The sequence below is a fragment of the Dipodomys spectabilis genome, unplaced genomic scaffold (assembly GCF_019054845.1).
Source record: "Dipodomys spectabilis isolate Male_0828 unplaced genomic scaffold, ASM1905484v1 ptg000266l, whole genome shotgun sequence".
NCBI classification, from domain to species: Eukaryota; Metazoa; Chordata; class Mammalia; order Rodentia; family Heteromyidae; genus Dipodomys; species Dipodomys spectabilis.
The window spans coordinates 1,721,245-1,733,865 of NW_024870943.1; the positions used below are offsets into that span (position 1 = coordinate 1,721,245).

The window sequence follows — 12,621 nt, forward strand, 5'->3', positions numbered from 1 at the left end:
AATCAGGTTCTGAGATGAAGGCAGCTACATTTCTCCTCTGTAGAATCAGATCTAAGATTCTAAACAAGCAAGGCCCTAGTGGCTCAAGCCTGTAATCCTAGCTACTCAAGGGCTGAGACCTTGGATGCCCAATTCAAAGCCAGACCAGAGAAGTAAAGTCTGTGAGACTCTTCTCTCCAGTTAAGCACCAGCAAGCCAGAAGTAGATCTGTGCTCAAAGTGGTAGAGGCCTAGCCATGAGCAAAAAGGGCTCAAGGAACATGGGCAAGCCCCAAGTTCAAGCTCTCTGACTGGCTAAAGAAAGAAACTTGAAACATGCGTGACACATTCCTGGGGTCACATGCACTTATACCTCAATACACTGGCTGGGGGCGTGGGTCCCAGGTGTCACCGTTTCCTCAACACGGAGCCCACATTTCACAGAAGAAATACCAGGAAGATGAACCAGGTCTGTGGTGGGGATGGTGCGGTTGAAGGAGGAGGTGGATGACAGAGAACGAGAGGGGCAATTTTAGGTTCAAATGCCATTCTAGAGTCACTGATGTGAACACATCTTCCCCAGCCCCTGGACAATCAGGATTCCTCCTCACTTGTCATAAACCAGGACAGACTCTGTGAGGAAGAGGAAGTGAGGAACCCACAGGGCTTGGGGGTGGGGGGGCCTAGAACCCCAGTTCTTTTCACTGTCCTAGCCCATTCCTATCCTTCCCTGTTTCTTTGTCATGCATCCGGTTTCAATCCAGAATCCCTGCTCCTAACGTGATTTCTTACCCAGAGTGTGGAACCTGGGGTCTCTCCTGCAGGCTGCACCTCTCCAGTGGCAATGAACACAAGTGCTCGCCTCTTCTCTCAGGATGTGCGTGGCAGGGCGGGTCATTTCTGAGATGCACATGGGCACTTCAGAGCTGCAGAGGGCTCCTTAGATAGGGGTCCAGGAGGTCGGCAGCCAAGGTCATCTCCCGCGGGAGCGGTGATTTTCCCTTCACCTGGGGTGGCAGACCAAGTTCTCAGTAAACTTTTTCTTTTCCCCCATGTGACAATTATCAAGACACTTTTCACTTTCATGTGGGTGCTTCTCCAGGGGGCAGGGGAGTGCTGCAGTCACTTACCTCTCCTGGATCCCAGTAGGCCGGCAGGAGACACTGAGACCCAACTTGAGATGACTGTCTGTAAACAACCTCAGCGGTGTGTAAGCCATGTGTCCCCAAAGTTTCTTACCCAAAGTGTCCCTTCTCTTTTTTTCCAGTTCTAAGACTTGAACTCTGGGCCTGGGCACTGTACCTCAGCTCTTTAGCTCAAGGCTAGCAGTCTTCCAGATGATACACAGCTCCACTTCCGGCTTTTTTTTTCCTGCTTATGTGGTGCTGAGGAATTGAACCTAGGGCCTCAAGCATGCAAGGCAAGTGCTCTACCACTGAGTCACCTTCCCAGACCTTCTGATTGTATTTCTATCCACTGTTCTGGATTTGCTTTCATATTGTGCTTCATCATTGATTGCATTTGAGACAACTGTTTTCATGCCGGGCCCAAATAACTGTAAATTCCTGAGAAGCTTTTGCTGCATCCCAGAGGTTCTGGAAAGTTGTGCTATGGTTTTGATTCTTGAATTTGTAAACTTGTTCCTTTATTTGATTCTTAAGTCTTATGGCTGACTTTGGGCTCGACAGCCTATCACTTGATGAGAGGGGTCTTAAGCCAACATTCTAACTTGGCCTGGACTTAAGGGTCTATGGCCTCCAGTAGTACTAGCTCATGAAACCGGGGCAGCAGTAGGCATCTGTGCACTGGCTCACTGTCTGTCAGCAGAGGGTGACAGTCTTTATCTCATCAGCCTAACTTGGGTTTGATATCTCCCCTGCTCTCATGGGACATGCAACTGGGGCTGCCTTAAAGGTCAGTTCCCATTTGCTTGGCATGGTTTTCCACCATGAACTTTCAGTTTTCAGTCTTGGCTGGTGAAATGTCATCTCTATGGAGTGCTGGTTTATAACTGGGCCAGGCCAGCTCTCCCTCCTGGCTGAGAGGCACAGGGTAGAGCTGGGTCACAGCTTTATAGTTCAGGCAGGTGTATACAGATCCGGAAAATACTGTCTGCTTTATGCTGTATATCAATTCCCCATCACCAAATAGCTCCAAATTTTTCATATGCTATCTATTGCCATCTACTCCTTTCTATCTCATATATTTGTCTGTTCTGCTAAAAAAAACAACTTTCCATGAAGAACAAAGCCTGGCACCTGCAGGAAAATGGATGAACCTGTATTTCATCATACATCTTGGGAAGGAAAACAAGCCAGACAAGAAACGTAAATATGTTTTTCTCAAGTAGAATCCAGACTTTAAAAGACACAAACCTAGCCAGGTGCTGGAAAACCAGAAGTGAGGCTGTGGCTCAGGTGGTAGAGTGCTCGCTCTCAGCTGATGAGCTGAGGTCCAGCAGCCAGGACCAGAGTTTAATACACATGAGTAACCAAAAAAAAAAAAAGATATAAAGCCGTAAAGGAGACTCACACTGATGTCCTCGACCACAGGGGCCTTGGGAATGCTTGCCGTACCCAGTGGGAAACCCAGGCTTTGGGACAATGCTATGTGCTCATCAAAATACATGGATGATTTTCCCAGGGCAGGGGTGTGGCTCAGTGAACAGTAAGAGGACTTGAGCAGTAGGAGGATGTGAATAATAGGAGGATGTGAACAGTAGGGCCTCCGCAGGCAGCCCGGGTCCTTGGCCAGCTCTGCCACAGCAGGCAGCATGCCTAGGGGTCAGGACACTCAGTGTGAGCACTTAGGACTAATTGTCCTCACAGAAAAGGGCAGAGACCAAGGCCCCAGGACACTCCCCCCAACCCTCACTAAGACCTGAGGGTCAACTGTTTCTATACCTTTATTTCTTTGTGAAAAGAGGGGGAAAGGAAATAAAATATAAAAAGTACAGTTGACACAAATAAACCACCAGGGAAGGGGGTGGGGGGAGGGAAGGGGAGGGAAGTGGGAGGGAGGTGGGGATGGGGTCCCCATCTCAGCAGCAAGAGGCAGTGACCCGGATACTCGCGTCTCTCCCTACAGGGCAGAGTGGCACCTTCCTCCTGGCTGCTGTCCATCCCATCACGTGTCCCTCAGCCTTTGGGAGGGGGCCAGGTGCCATCTCCCCAGGGACCTCAGGGAACCAGCATAGGGCCAGGTCTGGGTTCAGGCCATGCACAGGGAGGGCTGTCAGCGACACACTGGCTCCTTGAGGGAGGAGATCAGTGAGGGCTGAGCGGAGGGTGGGCCGGAGCCAGGCACTGGAGGCCCAAGCACTGGCTCTTCTTCCAGCATCAGGCAAGAGACAGAATTGGAGGAACAGGAAAGGGCCGGCTCAGAAGCCCAGCCTGGCCCTCTTGCGCTCCTGCCCAGGCCCCACCACCCTTTCCCCATCCACCTGCCTATCTGGCCCTAGACCCATGGGCACTGCCACACTCTGGCCCTCCCGGGCCCCTGCCTGGGCACCACCACCCTTCCCACCTGCCACTGCCCGCCCACCCACAGCCCGCACCAGTCAAGGCCTCCAGAGCAAAGTCCTGGTCCTGGGTCAGATTCTCCAGGACTGGCTTGACCTCACTCTGCAGGGTGCTGGAAGCAGAGGTGAAAGGGCTGCAGCCTGAAGTTGATGGGGCCCACAGCTGGGAACTCAGTTCAGGCCTGGCCACCCCCTTGCATCTCCAGACTGCTAGCCATGCTGAGCCACCCCTCACCTCCCTTCCCTTCACACCCCCTCCCCATTCTGCTCGCCACCTCCACTGCTGACTCTTCAGTCTACAGTGAAGCCGACACTGGCAGGAAGCAGCAGGGAACAGTGGCAGCTGAACACAGTGGTGCACATCTGGAATCCCAGCCACTGAGGAAGCCCTAGCAATAGCTGGGTGTGGTGGCACCCCTATTCCTAGCAGTGTGAGCAGCATGCACAGACCAGGCTGCCTGGGCCTACACATGCACTCTGTGAAATATAACCAAGGTAAAAAGCACTGGGCGCATGGCTCAAGTGGCAGAATGCTTGCCAAGTGAGGTCAACCCTCTCTATCACTACAAAGGAAGGAACAGTGTAGCTGGAGAGGAGCATAACAACAGCGAGTCCCAGCTCACCTGTTGTGGAGGATGGACCTGATCTTCTGCAGGGACTTGGCCACATTGAAGCGGACTTTGGCGACGGGGTCCCCTGCCATTCGAACAACGGTGGGCAACATGTGCTTGGTGGTGATGTCCTGCCTGCACACCTCTGACAGAACCTGGCCAAGCATGGGCACACAATCAGTACAGTCAGTGCCTGACAGCTGGGCCCGGGTGTCGAGGCGGCAAGAACCCTCACCGGCATCCAAAGACACACACAATTGACACCACCTCCCCGCAACTACGATTTACAATGAGCTCAACTCTGAACACGCAGCCAACGGTGTGTCTCACACCAGGTCACCCACACCCAGTCCAAGGGTGGCGGAGGCCTGGAGTCCACCCAGCTCTGGATGTGTAGAGCTGGCCCTGGCCCCCGGCCTCTCCACTCCCAAATTTGGTGTCACGACGGGGCTGTGTGTGCCTCTCCCCTGGCAATCCGGCTCCTGGGTGCAGTTGGGGAGCGAGCCACACTCACGTTTATGCAGAAGAGGGTGGTCATGCGATGCAGGTAGTTGGGGTCTCCGGACATGGCCAGCACTTTGGGGATGATGGTGGCATGGGCCCACTCCTTCCTGAACTTCTCCACCAGCTTCTTGAGGTTGCTGGTGGCTGCCTTACAGATGGCATAGACTGCAAGGGGGAACAGGAAGGCAGCCACGCCGACTCCAGTGGAGTCTGCTTAGCATGGGAAGCCATCTATCAGACCAAGATAGGGGCTTCAGAGACCTATCTCTGAGTTTTGGGACTTCACTGAAGTCTACCTCAGAGAATGGGGCTTTACAGAAACCTATCTCCAAGTTTTGGGGCTTCACCGAAGTCTACCTTGGAGAATAGGGCTTCTAAGAGGCCTACTCCTGGAAAAAGGCTGGCAAGCCCCTGGGAAAGATGTGTTTCTGCCTTTCTTTTCCTCACTGTATAAGAGTGCCTATTAATCTTTTACTGTTTCTGCTGCTCATTGTGCTTACTCATTGTCAACGTTCCCTTATTCAAAGCTCTTTCTTAAGAGTGTTGACGACTCCAATATCTGATGAATGTCTCAAAAATATGACTAACTCACCAGAGGTAAGTGCTACCCTGCAACCCCTCTTATGAAGGCTAGTAGACAAGTTATAAGCAAATATAAAAGTATTGGGGGTTTCACAAAGTCACTCCAGCAGAAGGAATTGTAAGAAATTTACAAGAAGCTGTAGGCGCGGCTAGAACAGAAGGAATGTATGGCAATTGCTGAGATAACTACTTAGGAGAAAGAACTTCCTGGTACTCTCATTTACTGAGACTTGCTAGATCTAGGCCTCCGTGACCTTACTATTAAAGAAGGAACAGGAAAGATCTTATGGGATAATTAAGGCCTCTATAGAAATAAGGTAATGGTTAGTTGGTGACAAACGTCGAAACCCATTATATTTCTTAGAGATAAGCCGGAAACAAGTGCCTTTCAGGCGACCAGCTGGTGACCACCTAAGAATGAAGCCCTGCAGCAAGATTGTGTAAACTTTTGCCCTTTCAGGCGACCAGCTGGTGACCATCCAAGAACGAAGCCTTGCAGCAAGATTGTGTAACCTTTTGCCCCTTTCTTATGAAGACTTCTGTTATAAAAGTTTGTTATCCTCTGCATTAAATCGCACTCAGCACTCAGCACTCAGCATCCACTCCTAATGTGTGTGAGTTGTCTGTTTGCCATCTCCCCATCCTATTCCAGGTTCCTCCCCTAGGTATCCTCTGTCGTCCCGACAGAACCCGGTCCGTGGCAGAAGGCCATGGGGGAGTGTTAGAGTGGGTCAGGGCTCAGCACCAGCATCCCTCAAGGTTCCAACAGCAGGGGGCTACACAGACAGAACAGTGGCGTGCCCCGCCCACTGGCTGCCAGCTCCTTATGGCAGGACTCACCATGGTCCACCAGCCATGCTATGCACAATGAGTTGAGTTTCTCATCAAAGAATTCCACTCCCTGCCAGAGGAGAGAGGTGGTGAGGGCTCAGAGGGTGAAGGAGGATAGCCAGCCTCCTCTCCCCTCCCTGCCCTACCCGGCATGCCCTGGATCACGCACCAGCTGCCTAGCCACCAGGGACATGTACTCAATGATGGCCAAACGCACCCGCCACTTGGCGTCCTGGGCTAGCTCCACGATGGCTGGCAGAAGCGACTGGGACAGCTGCCGGATGGCGAAAATCTCCTTCACATAGTCCAGGTTGGAGATGATGTTCAGCCGCACCTCAAGGGACTGCAGAGGATGGGGATCCAGTGATGCCTGGCCCAAGGCGGCCCTGAATGGGGGGAGGGGTGTGCCACCCCACAGCAACACCCTACAGACCTGCCATCTCCCCAAGGTCACTGCCCCAGCCCCAAACTGGCCCTGGGGATACCTGCTGGACTCCGCAATGGCAATCGATCACCTGGGTGGGGGACTCGGGGAGGGAATACTCACCTGTCCCTCAGCTGGGCCAGGAAGAGTGGCAGGAGGTGATCAATGGTGTTGTCTTTGCCCAGAAGGGGAGAGAGGCCGATGATGACAGAGGCCAGGGCAGACTTCACGTGCTGGTTGGCATCTGACACCAGTTCCTGGGAGGGAGAGGGGAGGGAGGCCCAGGGGGACCTGCCGCAGCCTCCTCTGCACATGATTGGCAGGGGGTTTGGGGGCGGGCTGCAGGGATCCTGTCTCCATCTCCTTGGCTGAAGACTATGACCCAGGTGCCTGAGGCATTTCCACAGCCTGTTCTGGGCCCTCTTTAATCCCCAGCTGACTCCCTCCTCCAATCCGGTTACCTTGATGCACAGCAAGATCTGGGTCATGATCACTTTCTCACGACAATCTGCAGAGAGGTTCTCGCAGAACGCTGCAGGCCAGGGCGGGGGATGAGATGGTGCCGGCTACACCTCCACCCTGAGCCCCCCCTCCTCAAGCATGGGTCACGGGCACCCACCTTTCACCTTGTGGGAGTCCGCGGCCCTCACCTTGGCCTCGCAGTCCTTTATCAGCTTCTAGAAAGCAGGCACCAGGTCTGTCCTGGTGATCTCAAGCCCCACTGCTTTCTGGAGCTGTCAACCTGGAACCAGGGAGAGGCGGGATGTGTGGAGCGAAAGGGGGTCTGGCAGCCTCTCTCAGTTATTGAGGACAAAATCCAGGCAGAAGTGGTGCAGAGGTGTGGAGACTAGGCAGGCTGCTCTCCCCAGAGCCAGGCCGCGTCCCCAGCAGCGTGTGCCAAAACCAAAGACCTTAGTTCGCACTGTCCCAAGTGGGGCTTTCTGTGACTGGATCCACAAACATGCCAGCGATGCAGACTCTCCCGCTTTTACATTTACACTAAAATATAGTGGGCTGAGTCACTAAATGGGCAGGGGAGCTAAGGAGAGACTTCTCAGAAGAGAGAAGAATGGCAAAGAAACAGAGGAGGATATGCTCATCATTCCTGGGCTTGAAGGAAGTACAAATCACAACAACCCTGAGATTCCATCTTAATCCAGTTAGATTGGCCAGCATTGTGAATTCGAACAAATGCTGGCAGGGATGTGGAGAAAAGGAGCCCTACTGTGCAGCTGGTGGCAATGTGAACTAGTAGAGCCACTCAGCACAGCAGTCTGCAGGTTCCTCCAAATACTAAACACAGACATTCCCTCCCACCCATTCCTGGGCATCTACGCTGAATGTCATGACAAGGACACCTGCACACCCATGTTCACTGCCACAGTACTCACAATAGCCAAGATATGGAAACAGCCCAGATGCCCCACAGTAGATGAGTGGACCCACAATGTGGCCAATGGAACTTTACACAGCCATTAGAAAGAATAAGATAATGTCACTTGCAGGGAAATGGATGGAACTAGAACAAATCATGTGAAGTGAGGTAAGTCAAGATTGGAGATTAACAGTGCACATTCTCTGATATAAGGAAGTTAGATCTAAAATGCACTGGGATATGACAAATGCCACAGGATTCCAGAGACTCACACACAGTGAGACCAAAGGAGAATAGTCTTAGGAGAGAATCACAAAGGCCCAATGCCTAAGCGTCTCTTCATATTCATATAAAATATTACACGTATGGAAACAAATCCCAAGATGTGGAAACAAAATACATATATATATATTTGGTTTTAGCTTTTGATTTTTCTGTGTTCTTTATCTGGTAAACAGCCTGTTCTCATGTTATGTTTGGGAGGGTCCAAGGAGGGAAAAAGGATGGAAAAAAGTGCATCCATGGAGCTCACTGGACATTGATGAAAGTGAACTGCTCAGCTGTGGGTAGAGACGGGAGGGAGGGGCTGGGAGGGAATGAGAGAACAGCAGGGACTCACTGCACAAAAGAAAATGTCCTGTCGAAACTAAACCAAGATGAGTTAAACCATCTTAATAGGGCCATATCAAGTATTGAAATAGAAACAGCAATAAGAGTCCTCCCATCTAAGAAAAGTCCAGGACCAGATGGTTTTACAGTGGAATTCTACAAGGCCTTCAAAGCAGAACTCACACCAATACTCCTCCAACTCTTCAATGAAATTGAAAGAGAAAGTTCACTACCGAACTCATTCTATGAAGCCATCATAACCCTCTTCCCAAAACCAGGCAGGGACTCATCAAAGAAAGAGAACTATACACCCATTTCTTTGATGAACATTGATGCAAAACTTCTCAACAAAAGTTTGGCCATCTTCAACAATTCATCCAAAAAATCATACACCACGATCAAACAGGATTCATTTCAGGGATGCAAAGCTGGTTCAATATACCCAAATCAATTAATATAATTCATCACATCAACAAGAGCAAGGATAAGAACCACATGGTTTTCTCAATAGGTGCAGAAAAAGCATTTGACAAGATCCAACACCACTTTGTGATAAAGGTTCTGGAAAAATTAGGAATCCATGGGACCTTCCTCAATACAATAAAGGCTGTATATGACAAACCTACAGCCAGCATTGTACTTAATGGTAAAAAACTAAAGCCATTTCCTCTAAACTCAGGAACGAGACAAGGATGTCCACTCTCTCCACTGCTCTTCAATCTATTATTAGAATGCCTAGCTACAGCAATAGGACAAGATGCAAACATAAAGGGGATCCAAATAGGGAAAGAAGAAATAAAACTCTCCATATTTGCAGATGACATGATCTTGTATTTAAAGAATCCCACAGACTCCATTCCCAAATTACTCAAGCTGATTCAAAACTTTGGCAAAGCAGCAGGGTATAAAATTAACCCTCAAAAATCAATGGCTTTTCTGTATGCTAACAAGGAGAAAAGTGTGGCTAAAATTAGGAAAGCAACTCCATTCATAATAGCCCCACAAAAAATAAAATACCTATGAATTAACTTAACCAAAGAAGTGAAGGACCTCTATGATGAAAACTTTAAAAACTTGAAAAAGGAAATCAAAACAGAACGTAGAAAGTGGCAAAAACTCCCATGCTCCTGGATTGGAAAATGGCAATACTTCCCAAAGCTATGTACAAATTCAATGTGATACCTATCAATATTCCAACCTCATTCTTCAAGGAAATAGAAGAGGCAATCCAAAATTTCATATGGAACAATAAAAGACCCGAATAGCAAAAATAATCCTTACCAGAAAGAACAGTGCTGAAGGAATATCAATACCAAATTTCAAACTCTACTATAAAGCCATAGTAATCAAAACAGCTTGGTATTGGCACAAGAACAGACCTCAGGACCAATGGAATAGAATTGAAAACCCAGAAATGAACCTACAGATGTATAGCCATCTAATCTTCGATAAGGGAGCAAAAAAAAAAAAAAATAGAATTGAAGAACGACAGCCTCTTCAGTAAATGATGTTGGCAAAATTGGTTAAATACTTGTAGAAAACTAAAACTAGATCCTTATATATCACTCTGCACCAGAATCAACTCCAAATGGATCAAAGACCTTGGAGTCAAAGCAGACACTCTGAAAATATTACAGGATGGAATAAGAGAAACCATCGGTCTCCTTGGCACAGGCAGAAATTTTCTTAATAGAGATCCAGAAACACAACAAATCAAAGAAAGGTTGGACAAATGGGATTGCATGAAATTGCAGAGCTTCTGCATGGCAAAGGACATAGCTAGCAAGATCAATAGAAAGCCCACAGATTGGGAGAAGATCTGCACTAGCTATACAACAGACAAGGGTCTCATATCTAAAATATACCTGGAATTCAAAAAATTAAATCCCCCAACAACAAATCTTCAAAGAAACAACTGCCCAATAAATAAGTGGACTAAAGACTTAAAGAGAAACTTCTCTGAAGAGGAAAGAAGGATGGCCAACAGACACATGAAGAAATGCTCAACCTCCCTAGCCATAAATGAAATGCTAATCAAAACAACATTGAGATACCACCTCACCCCAGTTAGAATGGCAAAAATCAAGAACTCCAATAACAACAGATGGTGGAGGGGATGTGGACAGAAGGGAAGCTTACTTCATTGTTGGTGAGAGTGTAAACTTGTTCAGCCCATGAGATTCTTATCTCCAATTCTTATCTCCACTCTCTGGTGGTAGAGTGCCAGCCTGGAACAAAAAAGCTCAGCAACAGCATCCAGGCCCAGTTCAAACCACTGGACTGGTATAAAAGAAAGAAAATAGAATGAGACATTTCTGTGCAGGAATTTCTTTGGCAATAATGGCCATTTTTTTCTAAAAATGTTTTCATCCCCAGAGAACTCATTTGGAGATTAGAGGTAAGCATTTCATGCATATTCCTGAAAGCAGGGTGATCTCTTTTCATGCCTGGTCGTTTCTGAGGAGGTAGCTTCATTCTCTAATTCCCTACTCATTTTCATCTTAGCAGTGGTGATTTTGAAGCAGAAATTTGTCACTGTGCTCAAGAGAGGATCAGCAGTGACTCCTCACCCTGGGTTTCTGGTCTACCTCATTGCATGTGACTCCATTCCTCACCTGGACCCTCCTAGTCTTGCTGACAATTCCTCTGCCCTGTTCTTGTCTGTTTCAAGAACATGCATTTGCCTTTCTGTGTCTGACTTCTTGCATTTCCCACAGCGATCTGTAGTTCTACACATGTGGCAGCAAATGACAGGATTTCCTTCTTGTTCCTGGCCTAGTTGTACTTTGTGATGGAAATAGACTACATCTTCTTTTTTGTGTGTGTGAAACATCTTTTTATTAAACAGCAAAGCAGAAATGCAACACAATTTTAAATATTTGTAAATTTAGGTCACAAAAGGGATGCAAAAGGGATGTTTGCAGTACGACAATTACATCTTCATATAGTTAAAGTCATTTATGAAATCTTATACTAGAACATAAGATTATCCCATGATTAAAGTAGTTCAAATCTAATAACCATAAGCTATATTAGTGGATCTCATTTCCTAGTTTAATAACTTAATATTACCTCTGATATTGATTCCTTTGCCAAATGGAATCTATGAACTAAATTTTTAGAAATTGTTATGAGAATGACTAAAATTCTACCAACCAATTAGTTAAATTTACAGAGTGAGATAAAAATACTGAGCTTCCCATGCTGCTGATCACATGTATGGTGTATAGTGTACACCACTATATGTTATAGACTTTGATAGACAATTTGCCCCAGGAAAGTTAGAATGAACTTGTGACTTTAAATGAGCATCATTATTCCACAGTACTGTGAAATTTGGGAAATTATGTATTCACTTAACCACAATTTTTAAAAAAAAGAACATCAGGGAAAGTAGGGAGCGAAGGGATGGTAGGGGGAAAACAATGGAGGGGGAAACAATACTCAATATGAACTGTACTCATTACCTTGCTAACGTAACTGTAACCCTCTGTATAGTATCTTTACAATAAAAAAAATTTAAAAAAATACTGAGCTTACCAATTATTATACATATAAAATTCTCTCATTCATGATTCTACTACCAGTATACTCTTCAAGGAATTTGGTAACAGTTCATTGACTAGGTACAACAAATAAACCTTGCAACCAAATCCGAGAGCTGGAATAGCATAGCATGTGGTGTATGTAAGATCAGTCAAACTTAACCCATTTTCATATATATATATATATATTTCCTGGAAGATCTCTTCTGTGCCAGAGACAATACAAATTGGAAGTGAAAACATTTGGAGTTGGTTGCTATGTTTATCACATTATATTTTTACCTATTTCTATGTATTCCTCCCAGACTTTCTACTTCTAATCAATACATAACCAAAATTTTTTAGGGGGGGGAGTCCAGTCATGAGGCCTGATCTCTAGGCCTGGGTGCTGTCCCTCAGCTCTTCAGCTCAAGGCTAGCCCTCTACAACTTGAGCCATAGCCCCACTTCCTGCTTTTTTCTTTTTGCTTATGTGGTGCTGAGGAATCAAACCCAGGGCCTCATACATGCAAGGGAAGCACTCTACCACTGAGCCACCATCGCAGCCCATAAGCAAAATTCTTATCTTTTCAGATAGCAAGTGGGTTATTTCGTGCAAAAGCAAGTTGGTTCTTTGTTTTTAAACAGATCTCAATTTGATAAT

At 47.3% G+C, this 12,621-nt stretch overlaps 1 protein-coding gene across 1 annotated transcript; it reads right to left on the reverse strand.

Moving 5' to 3' along the window:
* Positions 1-898: 898 nt before the first annotated feature.
* On the reverse strand, positions 899-7,820 carry LOC122125547 (serine/threonine-protein phosphatase 2A 65 kDa regulatory subunit A alpha isoform-like). Its single transcript, XM_042700071.1, is given in 11 exon segments — positions 899-985; positions 2,511-2,755; positions 3,535-3,611; positions 4,122-4,264; positions 4,624-4,778; positions 6,036-6,096; positions 6,196-6,367; positions 6,571-6,707; positions 6,912-6,982; positions 7,070-7,184; positions 7,809-7,820. Coding segments are annotated over 11 exon segments (1,275 nt in total).
* Positions 7,821-12,621: the final 4,801 nt, after the last annotated feature.